The sequence below is a fragment of the Entelurus aequoreus genome, linkage group LG25 (assembly GCF_033978785.1).
Source record: "Entelurus aequoreus isolate RoL-2023_Sb linkage group LG25, RoL_Eaeq_v1.1, whole genome shotgun sequence".
NCBI lineage: Eukaryota > Metazoa > Chordata > Actinopteri > Syngnathiformes > Syngnathidae > Entelurus > Entelurus aequoreus.
Genome location: NC_084755.1, coordinates 26,745,088 through 26,759,978, shown reverse-complemented (window position 1 = coordinate 26,759,978; position 14,891 = coordinate 26,745,088). Strand labels below are relative to the sequence as shown.

At 41.5% G+C, this 14,891-nt stretch overlaps 1 protein-coding gene across 5 annotated transcripts in view; it reads left to right on the top strand.

The window, feature by feature from the left end:
• Positions 1 to 14,891, top strand: part of LOC133642751 (serine/threonine-protein kinase N1-like) — a 141,681-nt gene that overhangs the window by 63,748 nt on the left and 63,042 nt on the right. For 2 of the 5 annotated variants that reach the window (XM_062037115.1, XM_062037113.1), the window contains exon 1: positions 11,857 to 12,055. The exons of 2 other annotated variants lie outside the window; for them this stretch is intronic. In XM_062037115.1, the coding sequence (XP_061893099.1) occupies positions 11,966 to 12,055 (90 nt within the window). In that variant the 5' untranslated portion in view covers positions 11,857 to 11,965. Of the gene's footprint in view, positions 1 to 11,856; positions 12,056 to 14,891 lie in introns of those variants that run through there. One more of the 5 variants, XM_062037114.1, reaches the window with a different exon arrangement.

The window sequence follows — 14,891 nt, the reverse complement described above, 5'->3', positions numbered from 1 at the left end:
CCTCATAAAAGAGTTTGATAGTGCAAAGAAAGAAGAGAACACGCAGATAACAATAAAGAATGTGATAAGTAGAAAATGGATATTACACCTGCATTAACTTAGACTTAGATTTAGACTTCCTTATATTGTCATTCAAATTTGAACTTTAGAATAGAATAGAATAGAAAGTACTTTATTGATCCCTGGGGGAAATTCAGCACCACAGTTCGCTCACAATAGACAATAAATACTATACAGCATTATTCACATGTGAATAATATAAATATATTATACATATATTCTACATTTAAGTGCAGTCAAGAAGGAACATTTGCATTATACAGTCTGACGGCTGTCGGTATGAAGGACCTCCTGTGTCGTTCCGTGTTGCATTTTGGGAGTCTGAGCCTTCCACTGAACGTGCTCATTCTCTCCGCCAGGTCCGAGTGTAGTGGGTGGGAGGTGTTGTCCATAATGGCTTTGCTAGACTTCTCCTCTCTGACACCACCGCCAGAGAGTCTAGATCCACTCCCACCACATTACTGGCCTTCTTTACCAGCCAGGTACAGATAAGAACGAAATTTAATTGCATTAGCTCATTGTAGTGCAGGTTAAAAGAGCAATAAGGTGCCGATATAAATAAATAGATTACTGTACAGATAAATGTATTGCACTTTTGCATATGCATCCACGTTTATGGATGTATGTTATATTGTCTTTATATTCCAGCGAGTTAATCCATTTTTGGGGGGAATTGAGGGGATTATTTTAATGCGTTCAAGAGTCTTACGGCCTGAAGGAAGAAGCTGTTACAGAACCTGGAGGTTCTGCTACGGACGCTGCGGAACCTCTTTCTAGAGTCCAGCAGTGAAAACAGTCCTTGGTGGGGTGGAATGAGTCTCTGCAGATTTTCTGAGCCCTGGTCAGGCAGCGGCTTTTTGCGATCTCCTGGATAGGAGGAAGAGGAGTCCTGATGATCTTTTCCGGCGTCCTCACCACTCTCTGGAGAGACTTCCAGTCTGAGGCACTGCAGGCTCCAGTCCAGACAGAGATGCAGTTGGTCAGTAGGCTCTCTATAGTGCCTCTGTAGAATGTGCTGAGAATGGGGGGGGGGGCTGTGCTCTTTTCATCCGACGCAAAAAGTGCATGCGCTGCTGAGCTCTTTTTACTAGAGCTCCGGTGTGTAGGGACCAGGTCATATTGTCAGTTATCTGCACCCCCAGGAACTTGGTGCTGCTTACCATCTCCACCGCTGTGCCGTTGATGAAGAGTGAAGTGTGGCTGGACTGGTGCTTTCTGAAATCGACAATGATCTCCTTGGTCTTGTCGACGTTCAGGACCAGGTTGTTGGTTCTGCACCAGTCAACCAGATGTTTCACCTCCCTGTAGTCCATGTCGTTGTTGTCACGGATGAGGCCCACTACTGTTGTGTCGTCCGCATACTTTACAATGTGGTTAGTAGTGGACCTGGCGCAGCAGTCATGAGTCATCAACGTGAACAGCAGCGGACTCAGGACGCAGCCCTGGGGGGAGCCGGTGCTCAGGGAGATGGCACTGGAGGTGTTGTCGCCCACTCCCACAGACTGGGGTCTGTCTGTGAGGAAGTCAAGCAGCCAGTTGCATAGGGGGTACTGAATCCAAGGGGGGCCAGTTTGCTCACCAAGTGCTGCGGGATGATGGTGTTGAACGCCGAGCTGAAGTCCAGAAACAATATCCGCACGTATGTGTCCTTTCCTTCCAGATGTTCTAAGCTCAGGTGGAGTGCAGAGGAGATGGCGTCCTATGTGGAGCGGTTAGAGCGATAAGCAAACTGGTATGGGTCGAATGTGGGGGGAAGTCTGGAGACAATGTATTCCTTTACCAGCCTCTCAAAGCACTTAATTATGATGGGGGTGAATACCACGGAGCGATAATCATTGAGGGAGGAGATTGTGGGTTTTTTAGGCACTGGAATGATTGTGGCCGTCTTAAAACATGATGGTACCACAGCCTGGGTCAGCGAGGTGTTGAAGATGTCTGTGAGAACCCTAGCCAGCTGGTCTGCACATCCCTTAAGCATCCTGCCCGGGATGTCATCAGGTCCCGCTGCTTTCCGGGGGTTCACTCTCCTCAGGGTTTTCCGGACATCCGCTGTGTCCAGGTTGAGCGGCTGCTCATCAGGGTGAGGGATGGATTTCCTCGCCGGAGTGGTGTTAAGTGCCTCAAATCTTGCAAAGTGGTTGTTTAGGTCGTTAAGGAAGCTGATGCTGTTGTCACAGGGACATTCGTCTAGTGTTCGTGGGGTTCTCGAAGAAGTTCTGCACTTTCTGACTGTGAGCACGCTTTGCAACCCTAATGGCACGGTTCAGGTTAGCTCTGGCTGTTTTAAGTGCTACCATGTCGCCAGATTTAAAAGCCTTGTTCCGAGCCTTCAGCATTGCATGTACCTCACTGTTCATCCAGGGTATCTCGTTGGCCCGTGTGGGGATGTTCTTGATTACACTAACATCCCCCATGCACTTCTGAATGTATGCGGACACAGACTCTGCATACTCCTCCACACATGTGTGATGATTGTCGGTGGCGGCTGCCTTGAACATGTCCCAGTCTGTGCTTTCGAAGCAATCTTGTAATGCTTCCATTGCTCCCTCTGGCCAGGTCCTCACCTGCTTCACTGTAGCTTGCTTTCTGATCAGTAGGGGCTTGTATGCAGGAATTAGCATTACAGAGAGATGGTCTGAGTAGCCAAGGTGAGGTCGGGGTGCAACTTTGAATGCATGCTTAATATTGCTGTACACCATGTTCAGCGTGCTTCCACCCCTGTTTGCAAAATTCACATATTGATGAAATGGGGCGGTCCTCGCTGATACTTGGCTCCGCTGCTTCACAGGCCACTGGATGTAGCCGGCGTAGTATTCCCATGCTACCGAGGAGGTCCAGCATCTACGCGTCTTTTGGTCTAAAACTGTTTGATTTATTTACATCTAAAATTGTCTGGCGGTCGTATGTTACTATGGAGTGACTACGCTGGAGGTTAACTTTGAAATTTACCGATATATTTGCCAAAAAAGTTCCATTACTACCACGAGCCTCTGCAGCCGCAGCCGAGCAGGCCGCCGCCATCTTGAGGAATAGGAGGAGTTTTCATCGTGGCAGAGGACTTTATTTAAACTAACATGAAAACTGTGTATATTAAAGGCCTACTGAAACCCACTACTACCGACCACGCAGTCTGATAGTTTATATATCAATGATGAAATCTTAACATTATAACACATGCCAATACGGCCGGGTTAACTTATAAAGTGACATTTTAAATTTGCCGCTAAACTTCCGGTTCGAAACGCCTCTGAGGATGACGTATGCGCGTGACGTAGCCCGGCGAACACGGGTATGCCTTCCACATTGAAGCCAATACGAAAAAGCTCTGTTTTCATTTCATAATTCCACAGTATTCTGGACATCTGTGTTCGTGAATCTGTTGCAATCATGTTCATTGCATTATGGAGAAGGAAGCTGAGCAAGCAAAGAAGAAAGTTGTCGGTGCGAAATGGACGTATTTTTCGAACGTAGTCAGCAACAACAGTACACAGCCGGCGCTTCTTTGTTTACATTCCCGAAAGATGCAGTCAAGATGGAAGAACTCTGATAACAGAGACTCTAACCAGGAGGACTTTTGACTTCGATACACAGACGCCTGTAGAGAACTGGGACAACACAGACTCTTACCAGGATTACTTTGATTTGGATGACAAAGACGCAGACGTGCTACTGTGAGTATGCAGCTTTGGCTTCTAAACATTTGATCGCTTGACCGTATGTGCGCAACTTTTTTTTGCGTATGTACGTAACTTTTTAAAAATATATAAGCTTTATGAACCTTGGGTTAGGTGAACGGTCTTTTGGGCTGAGTGATTGTGTGTGTTGATCAGGTGTTTGAATTGTATTGGCGTGTTCTATGGAGCTAGGAGCTAGCAGAGGAGCTAGGAGCTAGCGTAACAAACACGCAGGTGTTTTTATGCAGGATTAATTTGTGGCATATTAAATATAAGCCTGGTTGTGTTGTGGCTAATAGAGTATATATATGTCTTGTGTTTATTTACTGTTGTAGTCATTCCCAGCTGAATATCAGGTACCGTGAGTATGCAGCCTTGGCTGCTAAACATTTGATAGCTTGACCGTATGTGCGCGTCACGTACGTAACTTTTTAAAAATATATAAGCTTTATGAACCTTGGGTTAGGTGAACGGTCTTTTGGGCTGAGTGATTGTGTGTGTTGATCAGGTGTTTGAATTGTATTGGCGTGTTCTATGGAGCTATGAGGTAGCAGAGGAGCTAGGAGCTAGCGTAACAAACACACAGGTGTTTTTATGCAGGATTAATTTGTGGCATATTAAATATAAGCCTGGTTGTGTTGTGGCTAATAGAGTATATATATGTCTTGTGTTTATTTACTGTTGTAGTCATTCCCAGCTGAATATCAGGTCACCCCCGGCTCTCACAGCATCTTCCCTATCTGAATAGCTTCAACTCCCCACTAGTCCTTCACTTGCACTTTACTCATCCACAAATCTTTCATCCTCGCTCAAATTAATGGGGAAATTGTCGCTTTCTCGGTCCGAATCTCTCTCACTTCATGCGGCCATCATTGTAAACAATAGGGAACTTTGCGTATATGTTCAACTGACTACGTCACGCTACTTCCGGTAGGGGCAAGCCTTTTTTTTTATCAGATACCAAAAGTTGCAATCTTTATCGTCGTTGTTCTATACTAAATCCTTTCAGCAAAAATATGGCAATATCGCGAAATGATCAAGTATGACACATAGAATAGATCTGCTATCCCCGTTTAAATAAAAAAAATTCATTTCAGTAGGCCTTTAAGATGTTTATTGGATTTTTAGAGACCATTCTGGGACCTTTCCAGTGTGACTTGAGTCTCCTTAGTGTCAAACTCTGCACCGGCATATAAACCGCACCCACTAAAAAAAAATGTTTCAGTATATTAGTCGCACTGGACTATAAGCTGCAGATGTATATAGTATGTTGCAAAATGAATATTTGCACAGTAAGATTCTGTAAATGTTTATTTACATACCTTAATTGTTACCAAACTGTTGTCTGCAACACGGCAGTAAAACGGCTGATCAAACAAAACAGAAGTCATCGTCATGGACACACTAGCTGCGGAAATTAGCTTTACAATCAGCTAAACATTCTCAATAACTCCACGGTGACGTTTTGGTGAACTTACTGAGGAATTTGTGAAACTGAAACAATACAAAAAGAATGGTGTAAGGTAATAATACTAACACAGACACACGTAAACGTGGTAGCATATTAGCTAATGCTAACGATGCTAGCTTCATAACACTACAATAGCACGTACAAAAATGTGTGAAAACACTCCTTCAGATATCACACATGGGACGGTTTAGTAAGTAAGAATTGTTTTAGTTATATTGTAAAACTTACAAACGTTGCTTGGAGTGATGAATGAAGAATCCATACGAGTAGAAAAGCGATGTACAATTAGAAGATGGAATGGCACTTGTACTTCCGGTTCAAAGCTTTAAACTGCAGGAAACACTGTAGGCATTCACTCAGCAGCACCAGCAGTGAGCGAACTTGTCCAAAAGATGGAGCTTTAGCACAAACAATAACTAACCATTTTAGTGTCTTTGCATGTTTCATGAAAACAATTTGCATTATGGCCGTCAGTGTAGAAAAATCCACAAATTAGCCGCACTGTTTTATAAGCTGCAGTGCTCAGAGCGTAGGAAAAAAATGGCGGCTTATAGTCGGGAATTTACGGTACAGACGTCGCACACGGGACGGTTTAGTAAGTATGACTAGTTTTAGTTATATTGTAAAACGTGCAAACGTTGGCTGGAGTCATGAATGAAGAATCTATACGAGTAAAAACGCTATGAACGGCTAGAAGACTAAACAGCACCTGCAGTGAGCGAACTTGTCCAAAAGATGGCGCCATAGCACAAACAATAAAACACTTTCTCAGTGTATTTGCTAGTTATGTTTTTTTAAACTGGTTGTTTTTATGGCTCTCAGCAAAGAAAAATCTATAAATTAGACGCACCGATTTTTTTAGCTGCAGGGTTTAAAGTGTAGGAAAAAATGAACGGCTTAGAGCTGGGAATTTACGGCACATGACTCTAGTTTGCTCTGCTGTGGGTCGTTGACCCTTTACTTTTGACTGTCTGAGTCAAACTATCCCGTGACTAAAAGGAAGTGGACTGAGGGCGGTTATATGTCAGAGGTGTCCAATCTTTTTCAGTTATTTAGATCCGTAGCATCATTTGTCTTCCTCTTTAGTTCATACTAAATGTACAAAACCTCAACCCGGAAGTGAAAACAAATATTAGTCTTAATAACAAGTTTTTTTCTGGGGACATTTGACACAACTTGGCTGCTATTTACGTCTACAACAAAAAATCTGCTTCAAATGTCAAGTCCTTTTTAGTAGAAGGTCAGCGGAAAGAGGTCGCCCTTATGGCCTTGTTGGGTTTCTCTCTGGAACACACTTTCATGCTTTAAAGTACCCAGTGACTGACGTAGCTTAGTGCTCTGTCCTGAGTTTACAGACTATTTGCTAGTACAGTACAGTACTTGGCCCTTGGAAACCACACTTTACAACTATTTAATTCCGATACAATACCGATATTGGTGCCTTAAAGGTGCCATATGTAGTAATGTGGCCAGAAATGATACTGCAATCACGGTAAAAATTCTGTAGTCCCCTCCAACTCTCCCTGACTGAGGTTGCCAGATACGCAGCCGAATCCTACTCCAAGGACCTTCAAATGGCGAGTCCTACACTGTAGTTTCCTCTTGTTTATGCTTCTTGCAAGATGGTTTACTAAGTATTTATGCCATATTTGACTGATGTCCATTAGCCAAATGTAATTGTAAAGTTACGCAGCAACATTTTAGTCGGGAGTTGGGACAGACTGTTGGCATTACACTGCTAAAATGTCTAGTTTGACCGCACGGACCACCATCCAATAATAATATATAATATTATATAATATATTATATATGGCATAGGTCTACTTTGATGGCAAGCTAAGGCCAACAATAAAATGACTGCCACATTTCGTTCAGCATAACCCCATGTTGCATCCAACCTGACGCACTGCATTCTCTTCCATGTACGCACATCTCCATCTTTCAGTGCAGAGTGCGATTCTATGAGCCAACCCACCTTACGCATAACTCATATAGCCTACTAGCATGTCAATACACAAAGTATAAAATCATTACATGTAATGCATTATATTGTGCCAAGCAAATACCACCCCATATGTACCTGATGCACATACAGTACCAGAAACCGCAATTAGTCGTGCTAATGTTGGAACGCATTTCCTCAGCGTATCAGCATATTGAGAAGGAAATATATCCACATAGGTTTTATTTGTCCAAAATATATTTTGCCCTGTCAGTTGGATGACACATTGACATACAGGCTAACGGGCATATATGTCGATGTGCCATTGACCGGGCTAGCATGCTAAGCATTACACTAGGAGCGAAGCACCATCACACTAAGCATTGGTTGCAGGAACATACTATCTTTGTTAGACAAGATCATAGACTGTATTGGACAATATAGTTTACATACCAAATGTCCATTTCCATTTATTACAAGCAATAAGAAAAGGTAAATGTCTGACTTACCTATCAAACAGGAAATTAGTAAATTTGGCGTCAGATGAAAAAATCTTCTCCGCCTTCAATGGTCTCCATCTTTCAAAAGCATCCCCGATACAAATCCTGGTTTTGTTCCTGGCTTTGTCATGAATAAGTTGAGAATGGTAACTTTTAGATTGACTAAGATCTGACATGTTTAGTAACTTTACCAGTGGCAGTATGCAGACAAAGGTGGCGGTGCGTAACTGGCAACCTGGATGTGACACACTTACTGACTTTCTAATTGGTCAAACGGTGAAGGGTGGGACATCGAAATGAAAACAATAATGTTTCGGGGCTGTAAATCTAATTTTGAAATGAGCATATCCCGGCTGAACTATTGTTATCAGTTATAGAGGTATTGGAAAATAACATGATTTATTAATGCCTTTTGACATATCAGGGCCATTTAATGATGACTTGACATGAAATGATTACATATGGCTCCTTTAAGTATTGGCCGATATTATTATTATTAAAGGCCTACTGAAACCCACTACTACCGACCACGCAGTCTGATAGTTTATATATCAATGATGAAATCTTAACATTGCAACACATGCCAATACGGCCGGGTAAACTTATAATGTGCAATTTTAAATTTCCCGCTAAACGTCCGGTTGAAAACGTCTATGTATGATGACGTATGCTCGTGACGTCAATCGTTGAAACGGAAGTATGCGGACACATTGAATCCTATACAAAAAACTCTGTTTTCATCTCAAAATTCCACAGTATTCTGGAAATCTGTGTTGGTGAATCTTTTGCAATTTGTTTAATGAACAATGAAGACTGCAAAGAAGAAAGTTGTAGGTGGGATCGGTGTATTGGCGGCGGACTACAGCAACACAACCAGGAGGACTTTGAGGTGGATAGCAGACGCGCTAGCCGCCGAACTCACCTTACACTTCCTCCGTCTCTGGGCCGCCGACCGCATCTGTGATCAGGTGAAGTCGCACCGTCGATCGCTGGAACGCAGGTGAGCACGGGTGTTGATGAGCAGATGAGGGCTGGCTGGCGTAGGTGGATAGCTAATGTTTTTAGCATAGCTCTGTGAGGTCCGGTTGCTAAATTAGCTTCAATGGCGTCGTTAGCAACAGCATTGTTAAGCTTCGCCAGGCTGGAAAGCATTAACCGTGTAGTTACAGGTCCATGGTTTAATAGTATTGTTGATTTTCTATCTATCCTTCCAGTCGAGGGGTTTATTTCTTTTGTTTCTATATGCAGTTAAGCACGATGCTATCACGTTAGCTTCGTAGCTAAAGTGTTTCGCCGATGTATTGTCGTGGAGATAAAAGTCACTGTGAATGTCCATTTCGCGTTCTCGACTCTCATTTTCAAGAGGATATAGTATCCGAGGTGGTTTAAAATACAAATCCTTGATCCACAATAGAACAAGGAGAGAGTGTGGAATCCAATGAGCCAGCTTGTACCTAAGTTACGGTCAGAGCGAAAAAAGATATGTCTTGCACTACATTCTAGTCCTTCACTGTAACGTTCCTCATCCACGTATCTTTCATCTTCGCTCAAATTAATGGGGTAATCGTCGCTTTCTCGGTCCGAATCGCTCTAGCTGCATTGAAAACAATGGGGAAATGTGAGGAGCCCTTCAACTGTTGACGTCACGCTACTTCCGGTACAGGCAAGGCTTTTTTTATCAGCGACCAAAAGGTGCAACTTTATCGTCGATGTTCTCTACTAAATCCTTTCAGCAAAAATATGGCAATATCGTGAAATGATCAAGTATGACACATAGAATGTATCTGCTATCCCCGTTTAAATAAAAAAAAATCATTTCAGTAGGCCTTTAACTCTGCACCAACCATACATACATAAGACCAAAGAGGCTTGATCAAATAAAGTTACTCACCGCCACAGAAAGTAATGACAGGTATTAAAAAAAACAACTATTATTTATTATTACGATATGTAATTGACTTGTGCTGTCTTTAAGTTGAAGTAGAGTGGTAATTACTGTATTGTACTATAAAGCGCACCAGTATGCACTGGTTTTAAAGACAGGGGATGTGTTAGTCTTGGTTGCATGGCTGCGCTGGTAGCATTCCTTCCAAGGCAGAGGACAAGCAGGAGGAGTGTGCAGGTAAAATTAAGTATTTTAATAAATTAAACGCAGGACAAAAATACAAAACTGAGGATACTAGCAAGCATGGAGCTAAAAAACACAAAAAGTCACCAAGGGTGAAAAACGAGGAATGCTAGTGTGTGCAAACTTACTATAGCGAGGAGAAAAAACAGGAGAAAGTAAATGTTGCCTAAAGCAAACATTGACCCAGCAACTATTGCTGGGTGACAGGAAACTATAAAGGGGAGTGATTAACCAAAACACCTGGTGGGAACACTAATTGCTAAACTAAGACAGGTGAGGAGAATCAGTGCCCATGGAAACCAACAGTAAACAGGGAAACAGAGTAGAACAGAAACATTACCAACATAAATCATGCCATGATCCGGGTAATGGATCATGACAGGATGCTTAACCCTCAATAGATGCCCTAATAATACTGATCTACTGTTTTATTATGATTATTATTATTCTCCACTCATGACAATCCCACTTGAATAAGCTAGCATTTTTTTCGGACTGTAGAGCACACATAAAGGCGGCACCCACAAGATATATATTTTTATAAGCCACAGATAAATATGTAATGAAATGAACTATTTGCACAAAAATATTTTGTAAATGTTATTTACCTACTGTGGAGGGGGCGTGGTCTGCGGGCCTGCCGCAGAGCGGGGTGTGTAAGGACCGGCCTCGAAGCACAGCTGGCAGGTGATTGGATTACCCAGCTGGGGCTGATCATCCGATCACCTGCCATGCTTATTAGCAGCAGCCGGGCCGAGACACAGTGGTTGGAGTTGGAGTTTGAGCCGCAAGAGGAAGAGCAGCCGAATGACTGAAAAGTTGCTGAAAAGAGTGCTGACCTGGCGCGTGGGTGCACAATAAAAACATTGTTACACCAGACTACCGGGCTCACGAGAAGATCTTTGGGGTCAGGAGAACCCACAAGAGGGCAACCTCCACACATACCTTAATTGTTTCCAAATGGTGTCTGTAACACGGCAGTAAAACGGCTGATCAAACAAAACAGAAGTCATTGGCATGGACCCACTAGCTGCGCAAGCTAGCTCTCCAATCGACTAATCAGACTCAATAATTCCTCGGTGACGTTTTAGTGAATTTAAAAAACTCAAACAATACAAAAAGAATGTCATTGCTAATTCATAATGCTAACACAGACACTCATAAATGTGCTAGCATATTAGCTAATACTAACGACGCTAGCTTCATGACATTACGATAGCACGTACAAATATGCATGAAAACACTCCTACAGACATCATACATGGGACGGTTTAGTGAGTATAAATTGTTTTAGTTGTATTGTAAAACTTACAAACGCTGCTTGGAGTGACAAACAAGGAATTTATACGAGGAGAACGCTATGGAAGATCAGACGACGGAACGGCACTTGTACTTCCGGTTCAAGGCACTAAACTGAAGGAAATACTGTCGACGTTCAAACCGCAGCAAAACATTGCGCTATAGCACACACAATAACACACATATTCATTGTCTTTGTCAGTGTTCAATGGGAACTATTTGTTGAATACAAAACATTTTGGCCGTTTGTGAAGAAAAATCCACAAATTAGCCACACCGTTTTACGAGCCGCGGGGTTTGAAGCGTAGGAAAAAAGTAGCGCCTTATATTCTGAAAAATACGGTAACATTTACCTTACTTTAGGAGGTTTTTTTTTGTTTTTGTGCATGTTTACGGAGGGCCAGTGATGTTAGGGGGGCCTTTCAGGAGTCTCACAAAAATAATTGTTTAGGGCCACACAAAGCCATCAAATATCGCTATCATATCAGAAGGGACACCCCTAAAATGCACATTTTTTTTGTTTTAAAAGGCAGAGAAAAGGTCATGAACTAGCGGTTTAAATGTATGAAACTATCTCTCCTCTAACAGGAAGCTTGTGAGCTCTCGAACTTGCACAACCACAAGTGTGTGTTCTTTGCGCGTGTGTGTGTGTGTGTGTGTGTGTGTGTGTGTGTGTGTGTGTGTGTGTGTGTGTGTGTTGCATGCCACCTCGGTTTCTATTTGGCAAAGAGCAGAACAGGAAGCAGCGAGGTCTGCGCCGTTCAATCCCCACCTCGTTCACTTGCTTTGGATTTAGGCTGTTGAGCGTAAATCCAGGCTGGATTTGAGAAGGCTGGTATTAGTCGTGCATGCTGCGAGGAGGAGGGGAGGAGGCAGAGCCCGGGGCCAAACATGAGCGGGGAGGATGCGCTAGAGGACTTTATGGAGGATCAACCTGCGGATGACCCAGCACACACTGAACAAAATGACCCAGAACCTTGGGTAGGCAACTTTTCACCTGGGGTTAGGGTCAGCTCGCCTTCCTGTTGTCCTTCCAACACTAGAGATGGTCTTGTTGGCCTCGTCTGTTTTTGTCTGCCGCTTCCTTTTTTATTTTTTTATTTTATTTTTTTATTTTTGATAATGGCTTTTGTCGCTCTTGGTTCTCTTCATGCTGTTCTGGCTTCCACTTGGCTTCTGAGTGTCTTTGTTGGAGAAAGTCCATAGATGAGTTTTTTTTATTGTGTTGAACAGAGGGAGTGCGTCACAGCACAAACGCTCCCTTCCTGTCTTTTATCGTGCCTCCGCTGGTATATACTGTGCACGCAGCGCTTGCAACACTCGGCACAAAAGCCATGTTTGGACAACAGGGGTGCGCAAAAAAACCAAAAAGATTCACATCCAAATAGCAATTTTTAATTATTCCGATTTTAAACTGATTCATTTTTTTCCAGAATCGATAAGAAAAAAAAACAATATTTTTTGCAATTATTTAAAAATCAATTGTTTGATTCAAAATAATTATTGATATAATAATACAATAAAAATAAAATAAATTAAAAAGTTTATATAGCGCTTTTCTAAATACTCAAAGACGCTTTACGTGAACTAAAACAGAAGAAAAAAACAACAGGAGACTTTAAGATATGTAAAAAATACAGCTTAAAAAAAAAAGAGAAACAACATACTAATAGTCCCAGTACCGGTACCAAAATGTATTTCGATACTTTTCGGAACTTTTCTAAAGAAAGGGGACCACAATAAATTGCATTATTGTCTTTATTTTAACAAAAAATCTGAGGGTACATTAATTATGTTTCTTATTGCAATTTTGTCCTTAAATAAAATAGTGAACAAGACAACTTGTCTTTTAGTAGTAAGTAAACAAACAAAGACTCCTAATTAGTCTGCTGACATATGCAGTAACATATTGTGTTATTTATCATTCTATTATTTTGTCAACATTATGAGGGACACGTGGTAGAAAATGAATTATTAATATACTTGTTCATTTACTGTTAATATCTGCTTACTTTCTCTTTTAACATGTTCTAACTACACTTCTGTTAAAATGTAATAATCACTTATTCTTCTGTTGTTTGATACTTTACATTAGTTTTGGATGATACCACAAATTTAGGTATCGATCCGATACCAAGTAGTTACAGGATCATACATTGGTCATATTCAAAGTCCTCAAGTGTCCAGGGACCTATTTCCTGAGTTTATAAAGATAATATACATTTTTTTTTAACTAAGGAAGATTTTATGATGCTAAAAAATATCGATGTAATCATAGTACTAGCGACTAAATATGCCCTTGTACTTGGTATCATTACAGTGGATGTCAGTTGTAGATCCACTCATAGCATTCAGGAACGGCGTCATTAGCGGTGACGCCGGTGAGCTTCGGTGTGTAGTGATTCATGTTTAGCTATTCCTCGTCCTGCAGTGATAATGATACTTGTAAGAAACGTACTTTATTTGTCGCCACGGAGGCGAGGATTAGTGATTCAGAAGTAGCTTTAGCACTGCAAACTGCGGATGGACGTTAGCCGCTAGCTAGTTAGCCATGTCTTAAAGCACCTCTTCCTGAGGGCGTTTCAGTGTTATAATTTCACCTTTATCTTTAGTTTTTAAGGCAAAATTCGTCCGTTCTCCCTTTTCTGTCTACACACTGTGTCTGCTTGTAAGTACTCCGTGTGTGTGCGCTGCCCAACATGGTCATCTGCTTGTAAAACCAGCAACGACACGACGGGGGGCCGGTACTTTTTAGAGGCGGTATAGTACCGAATATGATTCATTAGTATCGCAGTACTATACTATTACCGCTATACCGTACAACCCTACAACATACATATATCTAAAAAAAACTGTTTAAGATGTATTATTATTTATTAATATAAATTTATTAAAAATGTTTATACTTGATTTTACAAAATTACACAACTTGTCGTTTAACATTGACCCCCTATTTTCCCTCAGAAATAATAATTATGGTGAATGTCATATTTAAAAAATTACAGAAAAACATGGAAGTTCAACAGCAATAATACAACATTATTATTATTGATACTGTTTGTTCTAAAAAAATGTTTATGTATCTATTAGAATTATGATTTTCTTCTTACATAAAACGTAATGGTGGTTCTTTGGTTAAAATGTAGCATAAATTATGTTTTCAAGCCATTTTCTGATCGTCTCTTTAGGAGACTTGGACGTCGTCTTTTCCTGTCAGCCATTTTGTAGTTTTTTGCGCTTCATTAGCGAGTCTACTGACCGATATAAGTTTGAACTATACACTACTCTGTTTTAGAAACGGCGATGCATGTGCATATACAAGCCAGTCTGCACCATAACAAGAGAATAGCGAAAAATAGGGAGCTTATGAATACAGCGTCAGACTACAATGGCGGACTCGCACAAAGTTCTTTAGATAAGTCTTAACCATATATGGAGATATCCGCTGACGTCAACAGTGGGAAAAAAACGTCACTAATATAATTGTATATTAAGAGTTTGTGAAAGTTCGACTTCCGTGATGACCTCTTTAAAGTTTTGTGATCAATCAGAAATATCACGCAGCTAAAATGGGCCAAAGATGGATAAGTGTGGAGTAGGGTTGTACAGTATACCGGTACTAGTATAGTATCGCGGTACTAATGAATCCAAAACGATACTATACTCTGTTTAAAAAGTACCGGTTCGCCATATTTTTTTTTTTACAGGCATGACGGCGCGTCGTCGTCACGTCATGACATTGCTGGTTTTATAAAAAGAGGAGCATGTTGGGCAGCGCACACACACAGAGTACTAAGAAGCAGACACAGTGTGTAGA